General features: G+C 47.4%; 1 protein-coding gene across 1 annotated transcript in view; it reads left to right on the forward strand.

The window, feature by feature from the left end:
- Window positions 1-23,992, forward strand: part of ENO1 (enolase 1) — a 49,638-nt gene extending 25,646 nt beyond the window's left edge. The window contains exons 2-12 of the mRNA XM_009906779.2: window positions 14,452-14,546; window positions 15,814-15,909; window positions 18,411-18,469; window positions 19,103-19,172; window positions 19,368-19,501; window positions 19,664-19,886; window positions 21,418-21,615; window positions 21,846-22,047; window positions 22,417-22,525; window positions 22,958-23,016; window positions 23,517-23,992. Coding sequence (XP_009905081.1) covers window positions 14,462-14,546; window positions 15,814-15,909; window positions 18,411-18,469; window positions 19,103-19,172; window positions 19,368-19,501; window positions 19,664-19,886; window positions 21,418-21,615; window positions 21,846-22,047; window positions 22,417-22,525; window positions 22,958-23,016; window positions 23,517-23,586 — 1,305 coding nt within the window. The 5' untranslated portion in view covers window positions 14,452-14,461 and the 3' untranslated portion in view covers window positions 23,587-23,992. The remainder of the gene's footprint in view (window positions 1-14,451; window positions 14,547-15,813; window positions 15,910-18,410; window positions 18,470-19,102; window positions 19,173-19,367; window positions 19,502-19,663; window positions 19,887-21,417; window positions 21,616-21,845; window positions 22,048-22,416; window positions 22,526-22,957; window positions 23,017-23,516) is intronic.
- Window positions 23,993-27,926: the final 3,934 nt, after the last annotated feature.

Raw genomic sequence — 27,926 nt, forward strand, 5'->3', positions numbered from 1 at the left:
AAGTGGCTGGCTCAACACCACCTCAGCCCTCCTTTGACCCAGAACTTGGAAGGGTTAAGTCCTTTCCCTCTGAATCAGCATGAATTTCACCAGAGGATGCAGTAATAGCTGCATCACTCCCAAGTTCAGCAAACATTTGACCAGGAACAGGCTGTCTGATGTGAGATGGACAGACTGCCTTCAGTCAAGCAGTCCAGGCTTTCCCGAATCTACAGCTGCTTCAAAGAGAGCTCTCTCTGCTGAAGTCCTGCTGGATGAAGGGAAGCATTTGGAGCCTACACAAGTTCCTTGAAAGACAAAATGCAGCTAGTGCTGGTAGGTCCAAACCCCTGAGTAAAGCTGGCAATAGCTGTGCAGACTGAAACATGAGATCCTTTCACTCAGCAATTCCTGCCATGTTTTTACCTCACCCTTCCAAATCTGGCCCTTGCTCCTTTGAAATTTTGCCCATGCCTTTTATTTTTCCTTCCCCTCTTTGAGCCCTGGCTCTCAACTGCACACAGAGATCACAGGTCACGGGTAGAGAAGCACTAGAATTCATTTCTCCAGTTCACACAACCCTTCCAGGCCCCCTTCCTCCTGTACAGGATTTTGATATGCTTGGCTAAAGCCACCTTGTACCGACTCAAATTCAGATGCATTTGGTGATTCTGCTGAAGCTTTGTGACAGAAATGGGCTTTGAGGCAGTGAGAGAGAGACACCAGAGGTTTACACCAGCGCTCCTAAAAGCAGGATTTGCCCATTTTAGAGCAGAGAGGTTTCCTCTGTGAATTCCATTTCACGGTCTAACAGATCTCGGCATTAGGTACCTGCAGTTCATTGTCAACCTAAATTTTCTTTTGCTCAGTTTCAGCCAATTACTCTTAGTTATAGCTATAGTCCTTGGATCATCTTAAAATACTTTTCCCTCTTTAATGTTCACATCACTTCTGGGGTGGTTATCACCTCACCGCACCACAGGCACGAGCAGCCTTTCACTCTCCATTTCCCCAAGGTGGTGAAAAGGACAATGTGATGCTATAAAAAGAAGAGAACGTGGTCAAATAATCCCTCTTCATTTTCATTTCCAGGAAATGTAATTACAGTTCTTGTAATGTCTATATAGGGCTGCTCGACAGACTTTGCTGCAAGTGACTTAATGTTCTGGATCTCTGCGTGAGACTTTGAAGAAAAATAAAACAGTGTGAAGGGAGGATTAGGAAGGGGGAGGTCAATCTTCTCTCTGCATTTAGAGGGGATTAGGGAGGGGGAGGTCAGCCTTCCCTCTGCATTTTGTGTGAGGTACACAGGAAAGTGGCCTGAATGTGCTGTTGAGAATTGGCCTGGGAGCAATTTTTTTCATCGTACCAGGGTGGTAGGCTGTGAACTCGATGGTGGTGGGATAAAGAAGGAGTAATTCTGTGACAAACCATTCTATTGGCATGTGCAAATGCCTATCTGCCTTCTCAGGCACTGGGTCATTGGTATTTTATACTTATCTGCGTCTCTTTCCATAAAAACATTCATTTTGCTCCTGATCTCCCAGTGCAATTGTGTGCAGGGCTGCTGCTCAGCCTGTCTGAGAATCAATATTGTCAGTCAATAGTCTCAGTCCATAAACACAGGAGAAGACCCCAAGGCCCTTAACAAACAAACACTCTTCACAGAGCAAATAATGGCTCTGGAAATGTGGCTGTTGTTGCCCACTGCTGGGTAAGCACTTTTCCTTTCTTATCTGAGCTGCATTGTGCGTTGAGCAGCTGTGACATCCAGTGGCCAAAGACAATACAGTTGGGCTTGGTACAGAACTCTTGGTAACAATAACAGAGGCCTTCCATTGCACTTTTCATCTTCAAAGAGCTGCGTGAACAGTAATCTATTAACCCCTACAGAGCTCAGTGGGGCAGATGAATGTAGTGACTCTAAATGCATGAGCCACAAGCGTGGCAGGCAGCTTTACAGGGAGGTGAAGAGCCTATCCTGGGATCAGAGCTCAGGACATTCACCCACCACTGCAGAAAGCAGCTGCTGAAAGATAAGGGATCAATCAGAAAGGTGCAATTCATTCAGCATCTTATAAAGAGGCCACACCTGAGGGAAGAGCTGGGGGTTTGTGTTTTGTTTTCCCTTTAGAGCAAGGGAGAGCAGAGCAGGGCCAGAGGTGTTCTGGAGAAGATGCTTTGTTTGAGGCTTGCCCAGAGGAAAAGGCTTCTGTGGTGATTTTCTGCAGACATCAGAGAGAGGACTTTGTTAAAAGCTGTGGGAGGGAGCACAGACATGGATTTGCATTAAGGAACACAGTGGTGGAATCTAAGATATGTGACTGTAATGGGATCCTAGCAGTTAACTGGGATTCCTGTCCTGAGGTAAGCTGGAAGATGCAGAATTGGGATTGTTTAGCCTGGAGGAGAGGAGGCTCAGGGGAGACCTTATTGCTGCCTACAACTATCTGAAGGGAGGTTGTAGCCAGGTGGAGGTTGGTCTCTTCTCCCAGGCAACCAGCACCAGAACAAGAGGACACAGTCTCAGGCTGCACCAGGGGAAGTTTAGACTCAAGGTGAGGAGAAAGTTCTTCAGAGAGAGAGTTGTTAGGCACTGGAATGTGCTGCCCGGGGAGGTGGTGGAGTCACTGTCCCTGGAGGTGTTCAAGAGGGGGACTGGATGTGGCACGTGGTGCCATGGTGTAGTAGGCATGAGGTCTTGGGTGACAGGTTGGATTTGATGATCTTTGAGGTCTTTCCCAACCTTATTGATTCTATGATTCTATGAAAACAATCTAGTAGAAAAGAGGAGTTGGGTCTCACAGTAGAGCAGGGCACCCCTGCTAGCCAACACCTATTCCCCAAAGGAAAAAATGGACTGAGGTGGGTTTGCACATGTATCTGGGGAGGAACAGTGGGTCTAAAGTCTCTGGCAGAGGTTTAGTTGTAGCATTTAGTGCATCTGCTGTATTTCAGAGTTTGGTCAACGATTTGTTTGTGCTTGAACTGTGTGCTGAGAGAGCTGGGTGTGTGGGCCAGTGTGTGTGCTGAGCTGCTCACAGCCTCTGAGAGTTAGTTTTCAGTGAGAGTTAGAGGTGCAGTTACTCCACATCCCACAGAGTGCAAGATCTATGAAGACATGGATGAGTTAGGTGTGCAGGTGTGAGTTTGCCACCTAAATCTTCTTTTCTAGCCCATGCAGAGAAACAGCCTTGATACAGATGCTGTGTTTCATTTGAGTGTCTTTTGAGGTCAGTCCAGACATGCCTGTTCCTTTTTGATTATAAAAGAGTCTGCATGACTCAGAGATAAAAAGTGTGGACAGATGCATCCAGTTTCAGAGCTCAGGAAATCAGTTCCTGCTTTCCCCACCTAGTCTGTGCCCAGTGTTTCCTTCTCAGATCTGCAGTGTTGGTTTTTTTTGCTGCAGGCAAGGTCCATGCAGGGACATTCAGCAAGAGCAAAGTGCCCACAGCCCCTCCTCTCCCAGTAGCTCATCACCACTGCACTCTGCCTGTGCAAGGCAGGGGGAGGCAGAAAGGGCTAGAAGTGATTCCCGTGAGAATCAAGTTGATTTTTTTTTAAGGCAAGACAACAACATGAAGGAAATTTAAATCCTGTGTCTGTGCTGTACCTGTTCTGTGGCAAGAGAATCCTGCTTGATAACTCTTGTGCTTTACATAAGTATTATGCACTCATGAGGAAAACAAATGAGTGGTTATTGATTTACTCAGATTGTTTTTTGCAGGTTTCCCTTCTAAAAAAAACCCTCTAAATGTAATTTATTAATGGCTAATCGATTCCTAGTTGCTTTCCCCTTTATAAGAGAATATATCTCCAAGTGAGAGGGAAAGACTTGCTCAGGAAAGAGCCTCAACACCCTGTAAGAGGCAGTGCAAGGCTTGCAAGCTGGCTTCTATAAAAGGGATTACTTAATGGTTTTGTCATGGTTTGAATGAACAGCTATGGCCTTTGTAGGCACAATTCCTGGCAATTAATATCCAGCTGGTTTAAAAGCCTTTCAGTCTCACCTTAAATCACCATATCAGATCATTAGTTGCTGTGAAATGTACTATTTGATGTTAGCATTCTGATTTGTGACTTGGGTCACTTCCAAGCAGCCCTTCACCATCACCTGAAAATGGATGGAGTACTTTTCTATCTAGGTTACATTTGCAGTAGTTTCAAGTAATATACAGTTTTCCTGTTCCAGCCATCTTTTTTTTTTTGCTATTTTGTTGTTGCCATGACTGTGGTGGAGGAATGTGCCATTTAAAATAAGTTCAAAGTGTTCTGCCTGGTACATGAGTGTCTAACACAGCTCTTGTGTACTCCTGTAGGCTGATGAGTGACCCATGCTACATTTCATAGCTGCACACAAACCTCTGTCAATAGCATCACCTCTCAGAAAATGGTCAATTTATTGCCACCTGCACCTTCAGCATCCATCAAAACCCTTTTAGTGCTGAACCCTGAACACCCATTTCATAGAAAGTCAGACTTAAAATTCTCAGGGTCTGTACGCTCCCTGCTCTGTCCCTTCTGGCTTGCAAACTGGGGTCAGTCATCTCCATAGCAAATTCAAATCCCAAACTTACTGAAGGCAGATGGAGAAAATCAGGTGAAATACCAGGCACACAGGGTTTGTCACTCTGACAGCAGATCCTCAGGGACAATTCTTAGTTTTAGTTTTGTGCTGTAATTACAAGTTTTCTGTATGAGGACATGAAAAGCTCTTATTCAGTCCAGGTCCTTCCCTTACCCCAGTCATTGTACTGAAGTTACCTTCAGAGTGGCTATTAAATGCAGGAATTGGTGGCTTTTAAATCATTTCCAGGACATGAACCAGTCCACCTCTAACATCCTGGGAGGAGACAGGAGAATCGAGAGAAGCAGTGGAAGTTACAAGCATTAAGACAGACATCAGGTCTGTCATCTCAAGCCATTTAGTGTGCTGTTTAAACTCAGGGTAAGACAAGAGCATGACAGCAAAGGGGGATGAGAGGCAAGAGAAGGTAAGTCAGAGGAGGTTTTGAATGCCTGGAAGAAAACATCTTAAAGTCATTTAAGAATTTTAATAGATACCCCAAACCAGCATGAGTCAGATTGTGCCATTACCTTTGAATGTTCCTTATAAATACCAGGATCTGCAGAGTCAATGAAGGGAAGTAATCTGAGAGCTGACTTAAGCATCCAACAGCTCTCCTCTGGAGATCTCCCCTCGACTGTGGTGACGTAGTCAGGCAGTCAGAAAGCCTTGTTCGTAAGGCCACTCAGCTGCAGGACTGCTCTTCTAAAGGAAACTTATCAATCCTAAGCAGGCTGGCACTTGCAGAGCTGTCAGGACGGAGCAGCTGAGGGTGGTGTACACGCAGCGCCCCAGACACAAGTTCAGGTGTTTGAGAGGCACTGAGGAGAAAGACAATTCCCTGAGTATTCAGGAAGCACTTTCAAGGCTTCACACCCTGGAATGCACCCTGCACTGCATAATCTTATGAAGCATATTAATGCAATGGCAAACAAGTCCTGATCTGTAGTGGTTTTGCTCCCTGCCTTGGCATCCTCAGATATCTGTACCAGTGATTTTAGACCGAGAAGCTCTGAGTGTCCCTGCCCAGCCACTTTAACCAGGGAAGGATAAGGCTGGTCTAGTCAGCTTCTGTGCCCATCAGCATGGTGCAAGCAACCAAAAACCTTACATCTATTACACTTCTCATCTTAGCATGGCCTGTAAAGCACCAGGAATGATCAGGCCTTGCAGTGGAGGTAGATTTTGATCACTACTTGCTTCCCATTCCTGGGTGCTGGATGCCTGTAAGTCAGACCTGTGTCAGTGGTTTTTCTCCATCTGCTCCATCAGCATGTCACACCAACATGCTAGGGTGACATGTGGGCTGCCAAACTGGATCACTAACTGCACTGCCTTTGTTTCCTGAAACCCTCTGTTCCCAGTGCCCACCCCATTAGCCACACACCTTCCTCCCAAACCATGAGAGAAATATAGTATTTTAAAACAGTGCACTGAGTATTTGATTAAGTGGTCACAAGCCTGGCTTCCCACAGAAACCCATGCCAGCTTGATAGCTCATGGCCTTAGGGATACTCAGCTTCTTTAAAGGGAGAGAGACAGAAAAATCAGGCAGGATACATGACTGAGCAGTGGCATTTTTAAGATCGGCTCTGACTTTTATTGTGCCATCTACAGCACAGTGCAATTTCAAATCTGCTGATCCAGAGAAAATTATACCAACACCTGAACAGTGCCAGGCTTCTGCTCATGGATGCCTGATCAATGCTGCCTCCAGCTACTGCAGTAGCAGGGTCTTCAGCTGCTCCCTCTCTTGTGGACACACAGTTCAGTGGAGCAGACGTGGCTCTTGGCATGGCATCTGTGGCCAGAACCACGACTGAGTCCTGCTGGGGATGGCACCATGTGAGTAGAGAGTGATGCAGGTTCTCAGCCCACAGCTTGTTGCTCACACTCCAGCAGAGGAGATCTGCTCATTTTGTGCAGGTTTTGTGGTCACAAGGGCAGAAGAGCCTAGACAAGGGATAAGTGGAAGAGTTTAGGCTGGTCTTCTACAGCCAGTCTCTCTCACAGGTTTGGTTTGGTTGAATGTGAATATGGAGGTGCAGGAGGCTCAGTGCTCAGCTTCCCAGGCCAAAGAGTTTGCTTTACACTTCACCTCTGCCCAACACCAAGCTAATTCTGACCTTTCACGTCTGCTGTTCCCAAAGAGCACCTTACCATGCTACACCATCTGTCTTTTGCTCAGCTGATTGAATTTCCCTCAGCCTTAGGCTTTCTTCTCCATCTTCTGTAGCTCGTTAGAAGATTCAGCACCTCTATGTGATTTTTCTGTGCATCACAACCAAGGGACTTTGATAAAGTGCAAAGATGATGGAGCATCTCTAATCCAGCAGCATAAAAATCTGGGTTTATAATTTCCAGGAGCATGTTTTTGCAGTGCTTCTTGTGCTTTTGCACTGGGAAAGGGAAGGCTCCAGGAGAAGTCAGGAGCTACTGCCAAGGACACAGCTGTAGGGGGTAGAACACACATTTTTGGGGAGGTTGGCACTGCAAAGAATCATCTGCCTATGAAGTGGCAGTTTAACTCCGAGGGCTTTTCTTGGCCAATATTGCTTTACACCAGCTGCGTGCAACCCAACAGTGGTTCAACCTGATTCATGGCTGTGCAGCCCACATCAATCTGTACCCCAGAAAGGCACAGAAAAGCACAAAAAGCCAGCACGTTGCGCTGCTGCAGGCATGTAGCCACCCTGCACTGTCACAAAGCAGCTTGGGCCTCAAATAGTGTCTCTTTGCTAGGAGTCATGCAGGGGGGCCCTGCAGGGTACTGTGTCAGCATAGCGTGCTAAGGGAAGGAGGTCAGCTCAACAGATTGCCTTCACTTTTTATTAGACTTAAAGCTTGCCTCAAGGGCATGTTCTCAGGAAGGAAAGAAAAATGTGCCCAGAAGACATGATCATTCATAGGCTGGAAGGGTGAGGCAGTTCTGGAGCAAGAAAAAAACTAACCAACCTTGCAAGCAAAGAAACACACAAACAGCTTTTTGGGCGCAGTCGGGAGGAACTGTCAGAGCCCTGGAGCCCCTAAACTGCAACTCCAGGCTTGGGGAACTTCTCAGGTTTGGTGTTATGTGCTTGAAATACTGCTGAGCCAAGCCTCCATCAGTCTAAACACAGGCTGTGTAGTGTTAGGTGAAACGGGAGGAAGCAAGGCCAGGGGAAGTGGGAGTGCCTATAGCATTAAACACATGGCTCTGAGCCCCAGCAAGACAAAGCAGCAGTCCCTGCTTGGGGCTTCACGCTCTCGCAGCTGGGGATGCTGCTCTACCTTCAACAGCAGCGATCCTGTCCAGGAGTGAAAGCTAAGGGCGTGAGGAGGTGAGAGAAGGGACAACATCCTGCTTTTCCCAGGACAGCCTGTGGCTTGTTCAAATGTTTTGACCTTGCAATGGGATTTCCCCTGATTGCAGAATCCCTTCTGTATTGTAATGTGTGACTATTCCTCAGTTAAAAAATCCTGGAAGAAAAACAGGTTCATGGAAAGCATGGGCACAGCTATTCTCCATAATAAACTCACAAAGACCTTGTGTTACAGCTGCAGTTTACCTACCTAACCAAAGCAGCACATTCCCTAGCAGACAGACCACCTGGGAGAGCCTAGAGGAATGGTGGCAGCCAGGGCTGAGGGGGAAGGAGCCATGCCCCCCAGCCAGCACCACACATAGCCACGGTCCAACGCTCCATCACAGAGGAGGAGATGGAATTTGGCCTTGCCAAGCTGGTTGCTGGGAGCAGCTACAGGGAGGAAATAGCATAATTAAATCCTGGAAGGGAAAGAATCCCCCCCCCCCACGGTGCCAGAACTGGGAACAACTCATGTGAGTGGTCATATTCTTATTAAACACCATGGCATGTGGTTACCACTGAGTCCACAGAAAGTGGAGTATTACTTTCCAGGGATCACAGAGCACCCAGTTCATTCAGCTGCTGCATCCTAAATAATTATCAATGAACAACTGGATGTTTTTCTTCAGTATCCATGGAGGGATTGGAGCTTTTCAGGAGTGTGAGTCAATCCCTCCTGCCAAAGTCTTTAATTCCATGGCCTGGTGTTGAGTTCTCTTCCGCTCCATTATTTTTTTGGGTCACAACATAGTTTTCAAATATGTGTCTTGGGGCAGATCCAGGCAAAACACTTGGAAAAGTTTTTGTTCCTGTTGGCACACGGGTATCTGGGGTGTCATAACCAACTGCATGAGTGCTCCTTCTCCACACCAGGAAGTGTAACGGTTTTTCACTTAAAAATCAAGGTTAAACTGTATTGTATTGGTCATTAACCTCCTCCTAGAAGGAATAAACCACTCTCTCTTAGCCTTCCTAATGTCAGCCTTCTTGCTGGTGTTAGTCATAGTTTCTACATCTGCCTTGTGAAGGGTTGGACTTGACGAGCTTGCAGGTCTCTTCAAACCAAAATGATTCAATGATTCCATGAATGCATGGCTGTGCTTCTCTGCCCAGCAGGCAGCAATGGGATTTCAACAAGACAGTGCTAACCTGAACCACACTCTTGAGGAGCCCTGGCAAAATCAAGGCTTAGCTTCCAGTTTTAGAGACAATCAAAGTGGTTAATTCCTTCTCTCCCTCTCCACAAGTATTTATGTTCATACCGGCACGTGCAAAGTCAATGTAAGAATCATGAAAATGTTTGAGTGGGAAGAGACCCTTAAGCTCAGGAACCCCCTCCCCTTTGCCCTCTCCCCCACGCCTCCCTCCGCGCCGGGGCGGTGCCAGTGCAGGAGGCGGAGCGCGCGGCCCCGCCCCTCCCGCACGGGGATTTTCCACGAGGCTGAGCCGCGCGGGTCGCCGCGGCACGTAGCGCACGCACACGAGCCCGCCTCTGGCGCGAGGAGGCGGTAGCCAATGAAAGAGCGGTGAGGGGCGGGGCCGACCAATGGGAAGCCGGAGAGGGTCTAAGCCGACCAATGGGAAGCTGGAGGAGGGCGGCTCATCTGCATGGGGTGGGCTATACCCTGGCGTCGGCGCAGCCAACCGGTCCCAGTGAGAGGTGAGGCGGCGAGTCAGGCTTGTGTGGAGCGGCTTGCTGGGCGCTAGGTGAGTGTGGCGGCAGCGGCGAGGCCTTCCAGCCCCCGGGCCTTGTGTGTGGTCTCAGCCGCTCATCCCCTGCAGTGATGCCCGAGGCCCGGCTGTGGCCGCGGTTTCCTCCTCCCTGGCTCTGCCGGGCTCCCCGGAGCTTCCGCTGCCCTCATGAGACGAGATTTCGCCGGCCATGCCTGGGGGCAAAGGCCGGGCCTAGGCGGTCTCCGGGGCCGTGCAGGCTTCTCTGGGAGCGCAGCCCTCTCTGGGAGCTTTCCCCGCTGCAGAGCGGCCCAGCCGCAGTGCGGGGGTGGTGGGAGGCCTACTCCGGCCTTATCCTCCTCGTCGTGTGCAGCGGAGGGGTAAAGCCTTCCGGGAAAGGTGATGGGTCAGGGCTTCTTTCAAAGATAGGGCTTAATCTCTCTCTCTTAATCATTAACAGTTGTTCTCGGATTGCGTGCTGTGATTTGGACCTTCCCCTCCTTAGTTGCAGCGGATGTCCTTCAGCTTTGCATCTCAAATATTTAGTATTTGATGTCAGCGCTCAAGTCTGTGCCTTCAGTCTCCTGGTGGGGTTAATTAAGTACTGGGTATCTCAAGATAGAACTTGTGGGGAGCAGCATCCAGTAACTCGATGTGCATCTCTGGATGTTAAAGTGTAGAAGAAAAACTGCCTCTTGACCAGCTTGCCTCGTGGAGGGTTGCAGGAGAGGATCTTGGTCTTTCTCCCGCCCGTTACTTGCCTGCTGAGTCACAGGGCATGGTTATGACTTTCTGAGCCTTGCAGGAAGTAGTGAAGTTCGTCATCCAAACCCACAAGACAGAGGCAGTGCAGTTTCAGGCCTCCATCTTGCCCAGCAACAAGAGAGAAAGTAGTTTAACCTGTCTGTGACTTATTCCCTGCCAGGCATTACTTGGAACACCCTGGATCATGTTGTGCATAGAGGTGAAATGATACTGTGTGAATGCAGGGAAATAGGATTGGAAGGTGCCTTAGGTGACCCACATGTGTTCCAATTTTTAGGAATACTTAAGCAGTAGAATGTAGCATTGATATTTCAGTATCTCATGCAGTGAGGTCAAAGGCCTGAGAGCAGTAAGCCTTCTTTTTTCCCCAGAATGGTGATGGCATGAGACTTGCACTCTTGAAGGATATCTAAGTCTCATGTAAGGCTTCCACTAATAACTATATAGCAGGACCCTAACAAGGATAGTTCTTCCTGTGGCTGTAGAATGCCTGTTCAGATGCTTGCAGTCCTCAGTCTTAACCTTGTCTTGACTGAAGAAAAATGTGTCTGCAGAATAGCTTCTGAGAACAGCTTTTGGTGGTAAAGCTGGCTGTTACCAGAACCTCTGGAAATGATTTTTTGAGTTGGAGTGGTCCACTCTGGTATTGGAGCATAGGATCTGATCAAAGTGGTGATTTCTTGGACTTGGCTGATGTTGAAGGTATCACTCAGAGCTGGCAGTGGTGCAGTGGGCTGTAGCTTAGCCTTGAAGTAGGTGACAACATGTGCTCTTAGAAAGGCCAGGAAAGCTGGTGTGTGTGATTCCTCCCCTAAAGGGAGACAGTGACCTTGCCAGCAGATTACAGTACAAAAAAGGATTTAGGCAATGCAATCATTAAATATCCCTCTGTTATTTGCATGTTTGGCCAGCTCCATACCCTGAGTGCAAAGGTCTGGATAGGCAGATGAGTCCTCTTGCATTCAGTTAGCATTTCCACAGCTAGACCTGTGTGTGGACTGACCCTTGCTTTCTAGCTGAGTTGGTGGCGGCAGGTTACTCAGCTTGTGATAAGCTAAACAGCTTCAGATTGTGATCGAGGAAGAGCTCAGTGGGAAAACATTCCTGAGCACAGAAGTGAGGGGATTGGCAAAATGGGGGGGGGGGGGGGGGGGGGAAGAAAGTGTGAGTAATTTGTGGAATGGTGTGGTGCTGTGAAATGCACCCTTCTAAAGCAAAGGGAAGGACAGATGGAGAGGTCGCTTGTCAAGGACGCTTGAGTAATGGCAGACCTGGCAGATGTTTCCAGAGGAAGCTCTTGCAGTGTGTGTTGAAGTGCCACCTTTGTGAAGGTGAACAGACAGTTGTGGCACTGCATTAAGGCGGTCTGTGAGCTAGCTGGTTCTGAAGAAGAATGTAAAGCATAGCAGGTGCCTGCAGAACAAACTTTGAAAGCTTTTTTCAGATAAGTGGGAATTCTTTCAGCGTGTGTAGAGAGATAAGGGCTAGTGTGGATGGGACTGATAGGGAGTTGCAGGGATTTATTTCTACCTTGCATATTTACAGATTACAGTTAGGTAGTGGCAGTGTGAAGGCCAGCTTGGAGTGAGTTGTTTTGTTTCTTGGATGAGACATTATCTGTCAGTGTGTGGGTCCTGCTGTGAAGCAGGTGCTTATCTAAAAATCTTTGAGCTGCCTTCATGGTGTGCTGCTAGGGGCAGGACAAGCTGGAAGGGACCCTGCAAAGCCAAGGAGACAAACCAAATGGCTGCCTGTGGTTTTTAACATGGGGAGGCAAAAAAAAAAAAGTGAAATTACTGTGGAGTAAGAATGAGTGGATGATGTTAACCCCCACACAGACACACACTCTGGAAGCAGCAGTATTTCTAAGGTCCTGTTTTCCTTGCAGTAACTGGAGAGATTCGTGACCATTTCTGTAAACAGGGTTACCACCCACACTGGCTTGCCAAAAAGGCAGTTTCCAGATAGTTCTGAGGCTGAGCTTTCTTCTCTCCAGATGAGCTGGGTTTGGTGCCAGTCCATGCCTTACAGGCATTGGTATGACTTGATTTTTAAATGTAGCTGAGCTTACATAAGGCATTCCTCACTGCAGTTTTCTTAGGGAAAAGTGTTTAGGACTTGAGAAGGTGGGGGGGGAAAGGAAATATTAAAGTAGTGGTGATTTTTCTTCCTTTTAAGAGGAAAAGCTATTCCTGTAAATACTCAAGACAGGGTGTGACTATGCTCTTAATTAGAGCTGTGGCTGGCTGTTTCTATTTCGAGCCAGGTTACATTTGGCTCTGAACAGCTGCTGTGCATACTGAGGACTGTTGCACTTCAGTCATTTAAAATCAAAAAGAATTCTAACTGCTTAGAGATTTCCTGTGTTAAGATTGCTTGGCTGCTCTGTGGTGGTGAGGTGACACAGTCCCTTAGATCTCTCTGGAAACAAGGCTTCTGGTTTAGGCTTTTCTTCCCACCTAGGCTGAGATTTCTGTCATCTTAACACACAGCTCTGTCTGAGGGGGTTTCTGCACCCTTGACACCTTTGGGCTTTATGGGAGAGGGACCAGGCAGCAGGTCTCATGAGGGATGAGTGAGAATTGGGTAGTGCCAGCTGTGCCTGTTGCTGGTTCAAGCTGCTGAAGGCCCTAGGGTGAACCAGCAGCCAGGATGTGGAACAAAAGGTGTCTAGTAGTAACCTCAGCAGCTAGTGTGGATCTCATGGGAAGTATCTATTGGTAATGGGGCTGCTGCCTGCTCTGCTCACCTGCAGGATTAGGCAGCAATCTCATGGTCACCCCAACTCAACTGGGAGCTGTTAGAAGGATGGCTCTGTTTCAGAAGGTTGACCACTTAGATAATGGACTCTTTTCTTTTTTTCTAAGAACTAGAAGGAGGCTGAGACCTGCTGAAAGAAAATGTTGTCCACCTGTACTGGATGTCAATAGCAAGTGCCACCATGGAGAAAAGCCTTTGAACCAAGTAGCTGTGCTATAAAAGGTGCTCCACAGGCAGGGCAGTATCCAGGGATGTGAGCAGGAGAAGGATCTGTGGCATTGTGCACTGTCCAGGCTGAGCCCTGCCTTAATGCTGTGCAAGGGGAGGGTAAGCCTGAATTCAGGTAACTCCTGAGGTAGAAGACTCTTGTCTCCAGTTGAGAAGAACCTTCCCTAGTCCTCTGTAATGCTCCTGCATAAGAGTCAAGTGCTCTAGAGTTGAAGAATGAAGAGTATAGGAGTAATAGATCAACCATGCAAAGCTGATCAGCCACCCACCACTTTTCATTCAGTTCTCTAGAGGAGTTAGCTGCTTACCAGGAGTTTGCATTTGTGGCTATTGAGGAGCTGCCAAGCTTGGTGAACCTTACAAATCTATCTTCTCCTACTGTTGTGTGTAGGATCTAATGGTACTGCAGTGAGGATCAACCTTTGAGAAACTGAGCCTTTTAGAAGTTGGTAGGATTCATTTAACCAAGTGGGACAAGAACATTTTTGCCATCAAGCTGGACAGACTTACAAGGAGAGCTTTAAGTTGGATTTAGTGTCAGGGGGGAAAAGAGCCAGAACCTACTGATTTTTATAAACCAACAGGAAAATGGTTGTGAGATGCCCAAAAGGAATTCAGGATTGTTTGAAAGTTGACAGTCAGTAGCCCCCCCTCAGATGCTTGTAGCAGTGCCCACAGCATGGCTCACAAACAGGAGGAGGTAGTAGTCCCTGTGCACTTAGAAAGCTGGGGTCTAATTGCTGTCATTGAAAGTTGGTGGGGTGAGTTGCACGACTGGAGTGCTGTGATCAACAGCTACAAACTGTTCAGGAGGAGTGTGAAGTTGCTTTGTGTTTTTAAAAGGAGGTTGCACAGAGCTGTGTTTGAAGAATACTGGTGACTAGATTAAAAAGTGGGTAGATTTAGTTTGGACATGAGGATTCCTTTTATGATGAGGGTGAAGAGGTTGCCCAGAGAGGTGGTGGATGTCCTGTCACTGAATGTGTTCAAGGTGTGGTCAGACAAGGCTTTGAGCAACCTTATCTAGCAAAAAATGTCACTGCCTGTGGCAGAGGTGTTGAACTAGATTATCTTTGGTTTGGATTGCAAGGGATGTTCATTCTATGATTAATGTTGAACTCTTCTTTGCAGGTGTGTAAAGATGTCCATCCTTAAGATCCATGCTCGCGAAATCTTTGACTCTCGTGGGAATCCCACTGTTGAGGTAGACCTTTACACCAAAAAAGGTGAGTCCTTAGCTGTAGAAGTTTATTTCTCTTTCCTCTATGATAGAACTCAAGAGGCAATCAAATTTACAGACTCTCCCTTTCTAGCAGTGGAATTGTGCTTACTCTTTCCTCCATACATACAACGTGTTGCTGAGCTTGCTATGGACAATGCAGGAAAAGCCTCTACCTCATTCTACTGGGATGAATTTGCAGAGCTCAGCATGGTGGCCTGGACAGTGAAGGGTGTTTTTGAAGTGTGTTGCTTCATGTAGTCTAAACTGACCTTGCTCCCCTTGCCCTGAGCATAAACTGGGATAGCACTTTCAGACTGAGTTAACAAGTTCCTGTCCTTAAGCAGCTGTTAATGGTCCTGGTTTGCAGAGTTCCCTAAGCTGTGACTCTACTTGAAGATTAATTCTTGGTTCATCCAACAGCCACTTTGTGTGATGAAAGTCTGCTGTTGCAAAGTAGAATCTTGGGCAATTGCTACTGTTCAGGCATGACTAGAAAACTTGTCTAATTGGGTTTTCACATGTAACATCTTACACTTTTTTTTTATTATTCTTTACTGTGGGACTTGCCTGTGGTTTGTTAGTTCTTCATCCCACATCTGATAGGATCTGACAAAGGCATTGTGCAAACGCATAGCAGCGTGGTTTGGTGGAATGAGCAAGCACAATGGCTCTAATACACTCACTAAATAGCTGATCTTTCTGCCTCAAAAGATTAATGCAGTCATTAAATGAGATTGCCCCTGCTAAGCTCTTTGCTGTAGTGGGATAAGGGAAGGGCTGGAGACCAAAGCTGGCATCTTGAGCCACAAGCAGAGGAGACTCCAGTGTACTGATTTGCTCGACGCTCAGCATCCTTGGCTGTCTGGGTGGCTGTGCTGTGGTCAGAAGAGCTTGAAACTCACATTAATAAAGCAGCCCTCCTAACTGTCCCTTTTGTGCTGTATCTTAGAAGAATTTAAGAGCTGGCCTGCCAGAGTGAGCTCCCAAGTAGATTGAGGGAGTAAAGCTACCTTTTTGGAAGGAGGGTGGATGATGTTCCAAACCTAAACCACTTGAAATGCACAGTGGAAGAGAGTGAGTGAGGCAGCCTGGTGTGGATCAGTAGGAGGAGATGCTGTAAAGGAGCAGGATCTCTCTCAGGATCACTGTGTGAGCAGAGATATGGCTTAGAGATTACCTCTTCATCTCCAGGGATGGAAGTATGTGGTAGGCTGGGATGGCATATGGGTTTGGATGTGCTAAGTCAGTTGGGTTCTTTCTGTTGTGAACAGGTCTGTTCAGAGCTGCTGTTCCCAGCGGTGCCTCAACTGGAATCTATGAAGCTCTGGAGCTACGTGACAATGACAAGACACGCTACCTGGGGAAAGGTAAACCTGAATTCTGGTACCTAGCTTGACCTGTTACAATGGCTGGTTGCTGCATATGCTGGATTGTAGCAGAGGACATGTGGGCTGCTTTGCTGCTGTCCATCTCCTGTACAAGGCATGGCACTTCGGCCAAAGCAACAGGGATTAACAGTGAGATGGTAGCAGTGCTCCCCACGTGTAGGTGGTGCCACATGGGGTGGCACAGGCTGCTGGCTTTTCCAGCAGTGTTGGTGATCACTGTAGCTCTGTTGGTGGCTACATGGAGCTCAGACATGCTAGCTAGGTGGTGTCTCCAGCACAGTATGCCCAAACATCCTTTGTTCCACCACTCCTGTTGCCCAGCATGCTGGCTCCTGTCAGAGTATCGAGTGCTCTCGTGGTGTGTTGTAGCAGCATCCAAATGACCTGTTCCAAAAAGTTTGACATTGCAGCTGGTCAGAAGATCTCTTCCTAGACCAAATCTTCAAATAACTCTTGGATATATTTGCTCAAGAAGTGTGTTAAATATTTCTGCTGTGGCACTGTGGACTCCACAGATCCCAGTTAAATGCTCAACTTGGAGCTTATGCCAACTGCTGCCCACAGCTAATGTGCAGCTTCACACTGGTAACCATGAAAGAAACTTTTGTTTCAGACTGTGTAATACCTGAAGCCTCTTTAACCTGTCATTATAGGTAGCCAGGATACTTAAGTTTGTGTATGTGGTGTAATATTTTAGCTGTCTGGGGACTGATTTTTATGTTCTGAAAGGTAACCAAACACAGCAGTCAGCAGACTGGGCTGGGAACAAGTGTGGGGACAATAGCTGTATACAAAATGTCATTGCTTAATAAACATCTTAATAGTAAGGCTTACAGCTGCTCTGAGAGCTTTGGTAGTCAGGACACCTCTTTAGCTTGCTGCTGTAAAAGCTTTGATGCCTTCCAAGTACAGGCAATCAACTCAAGTTTTGGCTGGGAAGAGAATTGCTTGTCTTCAGCTTCTCTGCCAGTCAGGTGAAAGAATGCTGGAATACTGTGTCCTTGTTACAGATGGGCAGTTAAAGGGAATGACTGTTGAACTAGACTTGGAGAGCCTTGTCTGAGAAGATACATGGCTGTTAATACTCTTAACACAGAATAAACTCCTAGGTGACTGAACATCCCAAAGAGCTGGAGAGCTTATGCTGTTTACCAGGGCATTTCCTTGAGGAGAGTAAATGTGTGCATACCTCTGTGTGCTAAATGTGTGTGCTTAGACCTGTTAAATCTGATCCTACAGGCACATAGCTAGAAAGCGGCTGAGCTTCCACAGCAGGCTATCACAGCTGAAGGGCTTTGTCAGCTGGGGAATAACTGGAGTTAGGGAAAAATAATTGCCAAATGGGATGAGTTGCAGATAGCTGAAAGGGCTTTTGTAATATAAATCTGCAGACTTAGAGCATTTAAAAGGCAATTAACATGGTTCAGGGTGCACTTCATTAGCATTCACCAGTCCTGAAGCGTAGGTCTTTATACAGGAATGACAGTATTCTTTATTGGTAGCTGGCTGGTGATGGTCTCTACTTATGAAGAAGTAGCAAGTTCATACTGGAGCTGCTACTTTACACAATGGAGGGTGCACACAGACTGAAAGGACAGTACTGTACTCATGCTTTATCCCTGTCTGAAGCCAGGAGCAGACAATTTCTGTTCCTGTATCCAGGAGCAGAGACAGTGTGTGTCGGCGCTCGGAGTGTGACATGTGTGCTAAGGTGGTGCATCAGCAATCTTACACAATAACAGCAAGTGATGAATGCCTGAGCTGCTGCATGCTTCTGGGGGAACCTTTTTCTTTCTCTTACTCATCCATTCTAGGAATTGGATAGCAGTAGCCTATCCTGAAGACTTTTCCCAATGCTGCCATTCAGCCCCTTGAGGTTTGGGTCCACAGTGGTGTTTGCAATAGGATGGAAACCTAGGTGGAAAGACCAGGCACAGCCTTGCTGGCTGATGCACAGCTTCTTCTCCTTCTTGAACTCTTCTAGTCTGCTGCTCAGTATCAGGCACTTCCTGACTTGTAGGCCTGTTGACCTGTTTGTCCTTTTCTTTCTTGCATGACTGGCTTTTGGTTTTGGCTATGAGTCTTCATCTCTTCCTTGATTCTCTTGTCCGTTTCGCTTCTGTCAGGTGTATCCAGAGCTGTTAAATATGTTAACCAGTTCCTGGGGACAGCATTGTGTACACAGGTAATGGATGTGCTTTCAGTGCAACCTTGTCACTTGGATGAATTTCTCCAGTGCATGGTCTTGCAAACTGACATTGCAGCAGGCATTCCTTGATGATGCTGACTTCATGCAACTTCCATTCAATTGAGATGACCTCTCTTAAGTGTTCAGAATTGGCTGTAAGCTCAGGTTGGATTTGGGGTTGAATAGCATGAGGTGATACATGTTCTTCAGATTCTGTTGTTACTGAGATCTCCTACTAATGCCTGCATAACCAGTGTGGTTGACCAGTGTCTGATCTGCTTGTTCCTTCCAGGTGTCTCAAAAGCTGTTGAGCACGTCAATAAAACAATTGCCCCTGCACTGATTAGCAAGGTAGGAGCAGTCTGTCTTCTGCTAACATCAGCTAATGCTGTCTGTGTGTCCTAACTGGTGGGCTGTCTCTCTGGAGACAGTTAATGGAGCTGTTGTTTTGGAGGTGGCGGGGGGTGGGGTGTTAGCCTGTGTGTTTAAGTGCATGTGAGCCACACTGACCTACAGCAGCTGCTTTACTTAATGATTGTGTCTAACCATGAAAAGGTTCTCTAGCAGCCTGGTGTGGTAGTCTGCAGAAATACCTAAGCTCCTGGGAGATTCAGTGGTGTGCAGTTAGATACAAGCTGCTTTGAGCTTGTGCTGAAGGGGCAGGGACCATTAAACTGGGGCTTTCTCCTGTGCTGTGCCAGATAGGTAAGAGTGTAAATGTCAGGAAATCAAGGGATGAGTTTAGAGCTTTGAATGTGAGGAGGAAAACTAGCTTCTGATGGATCCAGCTTCTCTGTCAGCCTTGGTCTGCTGGAAGTGACCAGAAGATGCTGTGAGGATGACAGGAGCTAGTCTCTTCAACTGTTGGTAGTTATCCTTAAGCAAGCCTTGGTGTCTGCTAGGGAAATGAAAAGGCAGCGGGTAGGTGAGGTTTGCAGAGCCATGGCTGGGGTCAAGCAGTGCTGTGTTTGCTTTTCTCTGCAGAATGTCAACGTTGTGGAGCAAGAAAAGATTGACAAACTGATGCTGGAAATGGATGGAACTGAGAACAAATGTAAGTGGGCTTCTGTTGCAGTGAGGTGTGGAAGGGTGAAGCTCAGTTTCTAGGTTCCTCGCTTGCCTTAACCAGCGACAGTGGACAGTGCATGGGATGTGCTGTGCACTGCCGTAACCAGGACCATGGTGCTGGTGTTGCTGAGTCTCTCTATGAAGACACAAGGTTTCTGAAAACAATTTCTCCCTATTTCAGCCAAATTTGGTGCCAATGCCATCCTGGGTGTGTCTCTGGCTGTGTGCAAAGCTGGTGCTGCTGAGAAGGGTGTCCCCTTGTACCGTCACATCGCTGACCTTGCTGGAAACCCAGAAGTCATCCTTCCAGTTCCTGTAAGTCTCTCGGCAGGAGCAGCTAAAGATTTGACCTGACCAAGTCCTTCATGATCTCTTGTGGCCTTGGATCAAATTATCTAGAGAATACAGAGTCTTGATGTAAATACTGGGATCAGTCTATCCTGAAACATTCTGACTTGTCTTTGTGGTTACTCCCAGGCTTTCAATGTGATCAATGGTGGCTCCCATGCTGGCAATAAGCTGGCCATGCAGGAGTTCATGATCCTCCCTGTGGGTGCCGAGAGCTTCAAGGAGGCGATGCGCATCGGTGCAGAGGTCTATCACAATCTGAAGAATGTCATCAAGGAGAAGTATGGCAAGGATGCAACCAACGTGGGTGATGAGGGTGGCTTTGCCCCAAATATCCTGGAGAATAAAGAAGGTGAGAATGAGCCAAGTGTGGGAGGAGATGTAACTAATAGCCAGAGAATGAAGACCTCATCTGTCCACTATGAATAGAAGCCAGGATCAGCAGACTGTAGGACTTGCTACTGCTTCTTTGCTCTGTTTTTTTATCCTGGCAAACTCTCTAAGGTGTTAAACTGTTGTGGCCCAGTATAGGGCCACAGAGTATTCCCTTGGACATCAGATTATGCTGCTTAACAGCATGGTTTCGACTTGTGATGCTTTGTTTCTGTAGGAGCTTAGGGAATCTTGCCCCCTTTAAGTTGCAGAGTGGTGTGGCAGTGTCTGCAAGCATTGCAGGCTTCCCAGAAGTCAGCAGTTAACATTCAGGGGAGTTGTTTTTCTGCCAATAAGGAGGAACACATTTTGAACTACGCCTGCTAGTGTGTGGGGGTTTGCCTGGGAAGTTGAAGCTTCTGCAGCCCAAGGGCTGTACTCAGGAACCTGTGGGGGAGGCAGGCAGCTTGTCCTGAGGAACAGGTATTTCACTTTCCAACACAAACTGTAGCAGCTGTTGCTGCCTCCTTCACAGAAATGGAGCTGCTAATAAAGCAGTAGAACTCTAGAACTCAAAGTTACCTAACAGCTTTAAAGTAAAAAAGCACTTTATTGTTGAAGGTGGCCCCTGAATGCATTGCCTTAGATTGAAGACACTGAGGCAGCACCATAAATCAGGGCCCTTCTAATTCCACAGTTGTGTGCAGCTCCTGCTAGGTCTGTGCCCTAGCAGACAGGAGTGAAGATGACCTTGACTGACCATTACAGTCCAAGGATTTTGTGTTGCTGACAGCAGCTGCTTTTGCAGTTTGTGCATGTTAACATCTTGCATTATGAATAGAACTGCACCAACCAGAAAAACAAGCAAAAAAAGTTGACAAAACCCCTTTTGATCCAGGCTTCCTACTGTAAATAGCCTGACTGATCCAGCTGCTTGGCTTTGACTCAGGGTGGCTAGGAGAGTCTTTCTGGTCCTTTCTTGGACTCTCCCCACGCAGGGCAGCATAGTGAGTAGTATCTGGAGACTCCTCCTGAGTTGCTCTGTGCAATTGGAGAGCAGGTAGACCGAGGAGCAGTGCCCTGTGCAGGGGCAGGCTGTGCATCACATTGCCTGACAGGGTTTGGAAACACTTCCATGGTCAGCACCTGATCTGGAGCTAAAAGGGATTAAAGTGGAGTCACTACTTCAGCCCACATGCCTAAAGCTGGAAGAGGATGTAGTATCATCTAGTATTAAGCTTTTTTGGGCTGCCATGTAGTCCTGCCTGAAGAGATTATGAATCCCATAATGGTGTCTCAAGGGTATTACAAGCTAAAAGCAGTATTAAAGTAATTTCTTGTTCCAGTCAGTTCAGAAATGAGAGTTTTAAGAACCTTTCCTATGTGGCTTTTGGGCTTTCTGTAGGGGTTAAGGGAGATTCTTTGCCAAGTGAATGTGGTGGTGTTGGTAAATGAACAACTTTTGAGGTAAGGAGCTTGGTGGGGACTCTAAATACTTTGCTGTGTTTCAGCTCTGGAGCTGCTGAAGACTGCTATTGCCAAGGCTGGCTACACTGACAAAGTTGTCATTGGCATGGATGTGGCTGCCTCAGAGTTCTACCGTGATGGAAAGTATGACCTGGACTTCAAATCCCCTGATGATCCCAGCAGATACATTTCTCCTGATCAGCTGGCTGACCTGTACAAGAGCTTTGTCAAGAACTACCCCTGTAAGTTGTGCAACAAGAAGCAGGGTAGCAGTGGTGGATAAGGGTTGGTTGCTGAAGGAAGGAGTAAGTGTGCAGCCTCCCTTATAAAAGGGACTAAGATCAGGACAAGCAGCTAGCATTTTAGAAGTCCTGTGAATGTTCTTTGAGGTGGCTGGTGCTGTGGTGCCACTGCTTTCAAACAAGACCTTTCAGGGTGACAATGTCTTAAAGCTCTTTGTGTCCCTCTCCAGTGGTGTCCATTGAAGACCCATTTGACCAGGATGACTGGGCTGCCTGGAAGAAGTTCACTGGCAGTGTTGGCATCCAGGTGGTTGGTGATGATCTGACTGTGACCAATCCAAAGCGTATTGCCAAGGCTGTGGAGGAGAAATCCTGCAACTGCCTCCTCCTTAAAGTCAACCAGATTGGCTCTGTGACAGAGTCCCTGCAAGCGTAAGTTCTCTCCTCTTGGTCTTGCCAGGGAGGGGGCTGGTGTAATTGAGGGAGATGAACATAGAGACCAGAGCAAGGGGAGCAGAAACCTGTTAACTGGGCATCAGTGAAGGGGGAGTAACTTCACTAGTAGAGGATACTGACAAATGAACCTGTGCCTTCATAGTCTGGATGCATGTAAGGACATGAAACAGCTGCACTGGGTTCAAGTATGTGTAAAAGCAGCTCTGTCACACAATCCTAACCTGGACCAAAGGGCAGCTCTCCCTTGCCAGAGCAAGGCATGCCTGCCACTTGGCAGCAGCACTGGTGCAAAGGCTGCTAAGCCAGTAGGAATGATGTGGAGCTTCGTCTGCTTATCTCTTCCAGCTGCAAGCTTGCCCAGTCCAATGGCTGGGGGGTGATGGTGAGTCATCGCTCTGGAGAAACAGAAGATACCTTCATTGCTGATCTGGTAGTTGGTCTCTGCACTGGTCAGGTTGGTATCTGCAGCTGCTGCTGTTTGCCTTTTTTGCTTGATGGGGTAATAACTGTGTGGTGATAAAGCTGTGCTTGCTCTACAGTAGATGGGCTCTGCTCTGACTTGAGGCAGGCATAATTGATCTTTGGCTGTAGGAAGCTGATGTGTCTAATGGGAGTGTGAGAAAGGAACATGTTATCCTGTGTGAACTCACCTTTGACCACTAATTAAAATCTTAGCCATCTCCAGTGAGTGTCAGCATTTTCTGCTACTGAAGCTCTTGGCAAATGAACACTCTATTGCTCTTTATTGCCCTGGCCTGTTTGATGAGATAGATACTTAGAGTCTGAGGCTGAAATAAAGCTTATGATTGCTGTTTGGAGTAATAATCATCCTAGTTTTAGTGTGGCCTTGGCCACAGTTCTTCACTAACTCTGCTTTCCCTTTCAGATCAAAACTGGTGCCCCTTGCCGGTCTGAGCGTCTAGCCAAGTACAACCAGCTGCTGAGGTGAGACTCAGGGGGAAGAGGGTTGAGGGTTAAACCTGACATAGATTGGATGCTCTGCTGGTGCATTTGGGGCACAGCCTGGTCTGCATCTCAAACTCTGCAGCCTAAGGGCATAAATGGATGCTGGCAGAGATGCTTTTGGGCAGGGGCTGTGCTTGCAGAGCTGGCTGTAGGCTCGGTGATGAGCTGGCTCAGTACTGTCTGTAACAGACATGCTAAAGGGGAACATCATACAAAGCATCTTGTCACACTAGATATGAGACATGGTCCTGCTGCCTGCACCATGCCATGGCCTTGGGCAAGCATTTCAAATGTTTGGGTGAAGTTACATGAGATGGGTGATGCTGCCTGGTGTAGTTAAATGTGTGGAACTGAAGTCTGGTGGGAACTGGCTCCTGACTGTGGAAGTATCTGAGTGCCAGGTAGAGCAGGTGATGGAAGACCAGCAGTTGTGCTAGTGCTGTCTGCTGACATTGAGAACTCTCTTCCCTTTCCATCAGAATTGAAGAGGAGCTTGGCAGCAAGGCTCGTTTTGCTGGAAAGAACTTCAGGAACCCTTGTGGCCACTAAGCTGTGGATCAGTCAACCCCTGTTCTGGTTTAAAGCACTAGTCATCTACGTAGGTCACAATTACCTGTACTAGAAAGATAAGGGCAGCTGAAGGAAAAAAAGACCAGTTTGCAGGTCCTCTTTCCCCTTAGACATTTCCTTCACCTAGTGTTATTACCAGCTCTGATCTGTTACTTGTAACGCTCAGCTGCTTCTGTAGAACAGTCCCTGGGGGGGGTTCTGTACTAAACACCCTCTGGGATCATGATCTTGTGACTTTTTGGGCATAAACACTTTGATTCCTTTCTCTGCCTGTCTGGTTTTCAGTGTTTGGAGCTGTGTGACTTGCAGTGCAGCAAGAGGTACCTGCAAACAGACAGTAGTGTTTTTACATGTGATAAATAAAAGCATCAAACAACCCAACAAAGTGTGGCTTGCAGTTACTCTGGGGGAGGCTGAAGAGCAGAGATACCTCCTCCCTCTGCAGAGTCATACCCTGCTCTGAAGCTGTTCTGCAGGGAGCAAGAGTTGGACTGTTGTCACTGTGGCCATGGGGTGGAATTCAGTTGCTCTGTGACAAATAGACAAAGAATGAGCTGACTGTGTGCCTGCTATCAAGAGAGTGTTTTCAAGGATATGTTTAGTCATTTGGAAGGAGGACTAAGAATAGGTTTCTGACCCCTAGATCAATTGTGATCCTGCAGGGGAAGAGGAGAAAGCGCAGAGGTCTTCCTTCATTTATCAAAGATGAGGTTTCTCCTGACAAGGGCTGTGATTAACCTTTCTCATGGACTGTTGCAGATGTCTGCTTGTCAGTCTAGTCACAGCACTGCTGAAAAACACCAGTGACAGCCTTGGCTTTTAGCAAGAGGTTGGCACACTGTTAACCATGCTGGAAGTGAATCTCTAACCTCCATCTTGATCTGTTGCTATGAGATGATGTAGCTCAGCAGCATGCAAGTTGTGGAGCAGGGCTGCTTCTGAAGCCTTGCTACTGAGCCTATAGCAGGTGTAATTGAAAGTTGAGCTGAGAGCTGCACTTTAATTTTTACCCTATTAGTAGCTTGGTAGCATATTTCACATGAGGAAGAAAAGACTTCAGGGCTTTTCCAGCTGTGTAAGAGCAGATGGCCATAAACAAAAGGCTCATCAGCAGATATTTCTTTCCAGAGTCCTTTGTTTTGTTCAGGTTGCAGCTTTGCTGGTTTGGCTGGGAAGGGAAGATTGCAGAGCTCATCCTTGGTGCTTAGGGGCGAGGAGGAAGAACTGCTTTTTCCTGGGCTTGGCAAGAGATTGCTCAGTGGCTCTCGCCGTCGTGGTTCTGCTGCTTTGTGGGGGTGGGGGGAGCAGAGGTGTTAAATGAATCCCTTAGCTGGCAGGAAAAAGCAAATTCTAGCACAGCCGAGCGAGGGAGGGCTTGTTTAATTCTTGTTGCTTACATTTGTTCCATAATGGCAGATGTGTAAGGAAGGGAGGAATTTCTGCTTCCCTTCAGTGACGTTCTAGGTCTTTCAGCTCCAGGAGACGATTCCCTGTGGCGGGGAAGGTTTGTGTCCGGGGAGCACAGCAGTGCCCCGCTGTGGGCAGTGCCGGAGTTGCACTGTGGTGTAACTCGAGTTCGTACCTCGTGGCTTGAGATCTATAAGCTTGAACACGGCACATTCAAAGCCTGCTACTGCAGGGGCGGTGTCACCATTTCCCTTAAACTCCGGATCTTACAGTTACTTCTACTTTGAAATAAAACCTGGGGTGGTGGTTTGGTGTTGTTTGTTTTCCCCAACAGCTGCTGCTATGGAATACAGAGCTATAAAATGCTGAGGGGCAAGGACTGTGTTACAGCCCTAAACAAATCTCTAGAGTGCTCTGCCATCAGGATAAGGGCTATGAGGCTGCCCTGTGAGAGGAGTAAAGCCAGAATGGAGATGGTTTGAAAGCTGCTGGGAGGTATTAGCTCTGACTAGTAGCAGTGTGAGTAATGGCTGTGGAAGGGTTTAGCATGCAGTGGAGATTATATGGGGAGCCTGACTTCTGTGCTGTCCAGTGATCAATGGAGTTTAAGTAGGAAGATTCATCTGTTGTTGGCACTTCCAGAATGTCTTGTCTTGTATAAAGCTGCAAGGCTAAGAATGCTAAACACCTCTCAAGAGAAAGAAGGATGCTTTGGTTATCTTTGCTGTAACAAAGCACAGAGAGAGGAAAATGCTGGCTCTTACACAGTGCAGTGTTCTCTGAGGTAATCAGCTCCTCTGCAAAAGGCTAAAGCCCTTCTGAAGCTGTGTGGCCCATGCTCCTGTGAGCTTGCTTATGGTCCAGGTAGAAGGAATGGTGAACTCCTGTCACCTGGGATGTGGGTGTGTTGGGCTCTAGGTCTGTGTTTTGCAGTGTCTGCTGGGAGCAGAGTGAAAGCAGTCTGCAGCCACGGCTTGGGCTTCCCTCGGCTCTACAGCTCCTTCAGTGGATGGGGTCTGAAAGCAGGCACAGACACAGCTGCCTGTTGAGCCAGTCCCCCCCTGCCAGACAATAACCAGTGCAATGCAAACACCCCTTTCTTGGGCACTTGGCAACTGTTTGTCCTTAGGAGATTGATCTCCTCTGTCAAGCCCTTCTTAAGAAGAGCTTTGCTATAAATACCAGGTTCAGCAGCCCAAGCTCAGCCCTGGGTCGCCGCTTCCTCTTACGTGTTTGCCCTTTCCCAAGGCATTGGCCCAAGCTGGTTGCACTGGGTGCAGGCTGGAAACGTGGTGCACTTTTCCCACGTAGCTGATCTCTGAGTGAGACCTGTTCAATGAATGAACCTGCTAATTACACATCAATCCTATCAAGGGATTTTTCTGCTGTCGAAGAGGCAAGCTTGTAATATATGCAACATGGTTTAGAGAGCTGCTGAGCAGAGCTGTGTTAGGAAGCAGTGGTGTGGCTGTTTCTCACCTGGTGCCTCAGAGAGTCCAGATTCTCAAGCCACTTACCTGAGCTTCTAATTCTACCTGGTGATTTATTTTTTTTTAAATAGGCATTAGAAAGCAGAAAGAGCTGGGAAATCAGGTCATGCATTGCCAGCAATTGACAAACCCCTAAATGGGAGTATAGTTGTGATGAAATATGACATGAGCAGAGTCAGGCACCTGGGCTTCTGTGCTTGTGTGCAGCTACAGAAACCTAGGGGAGGAAAAAATAGTAAGGCAGTGCACTGAGCTGGAATCCTCCTGTTCAGATGAATGGTTTGGTCCCAGCTCTGACAAAAGAGCCTTCTGCTGCTTAACACCACTGCAACTGAAGCCCAGGCATTAATTCATTACCATTCACACCTTGTCAGTGCAAGGGGAGAGCTGTTACAGGTACAATTACCAGATATGTCTTAAAATTATCAGGAGATCTGCAAAATGACAGGGTTAGAAGGACACTGGGCTGTGAAGTCAAGAGCTGGAGTCAGATGCTGAACTGTATCCTCCTTCCTAGACCAGGAATCAATCCCACAATGTCAGATGCTGTGCTCACCTGTCCCATCAAACCAGAGCTAGATAAAGCTTTCAAGTTGAATCTCAGAGAGTATTTGGGCCAGATCAGCAAGGTGCTTGCAGCTGCAGAGGATTCAGGCTCTACCTAATGAGGCTGGAGCATTGAAAGGAGTTACTTGCAAAGGAAGAAAAGAGCCCAGAATGGGTAAGTGCTGAAAAGCGGGACTGGGGTTTGCAGATAAGAATGTAAAGTGTGTTAGAATGATTGATAACTCTGTGTGTGTGTGTTTGGAGTGAACAGAGAACAAGATTTGATTGCTGAAAAATCAAGACCTAAACCTGCAGTGCTGGAGGGGGGGAAGAGATGTGTCTGCTCTTTAATCAGGGCTTGGATCCCGCTGCATAGCTCCTCACCTTTCTGTATTGTCCCCATGGAGCTCCTAGTCGAAAGGCTGTGCTTTATCACAGAGTGCAAATGCAGCACAGCCAGTGTCTATTACTGTAATAATTTGCAGGGATGGCACTCTTTGGAGCAGAAGAAGGCATCAGCTTAGCAAACACGGACTGGGAGGCTATTCTGAGAATAGCAGGCAGCCTTAAAAGCGGATCTGAAGTAAGAAGCAGGCAGAGCAGATGAGTGATGAGCAGGGAAGAGAGGTGGGTGGCCCTTTGGGGAGCTATTCAGGTAACAGGATATATAATGGAGTGATGCAAATGGCCAGAGTGGGAGAGATCTCCCATTACCCACTGGTTCTATTGCTAGGTTTGTGGAAGTAGCTCTTCTGCTTTGCAGCCCAGCCTGCTCTTAGCACTGATTTCCTAATGTCTTGGCTTCCAGGTGTCAGACAGGCTCTGTCTCTTTGTTCTGGACCAAAAGGAATGTTGCCATCCGTCTGTAATCAATGA

Source organism: Dryobates pubescens, chromosome 33 (assembly GCF_014839835.1).
Source record: "Dryobates pubescens isolate bDryPub1 chromosome 33, bDryPub1.pri, whole genome shotgun sequence".
NCBI lineage: Eukaryota > Metazoa > Chordata > Aves > Piciformes > Picidae > Dryobates > Dryobates pubescens.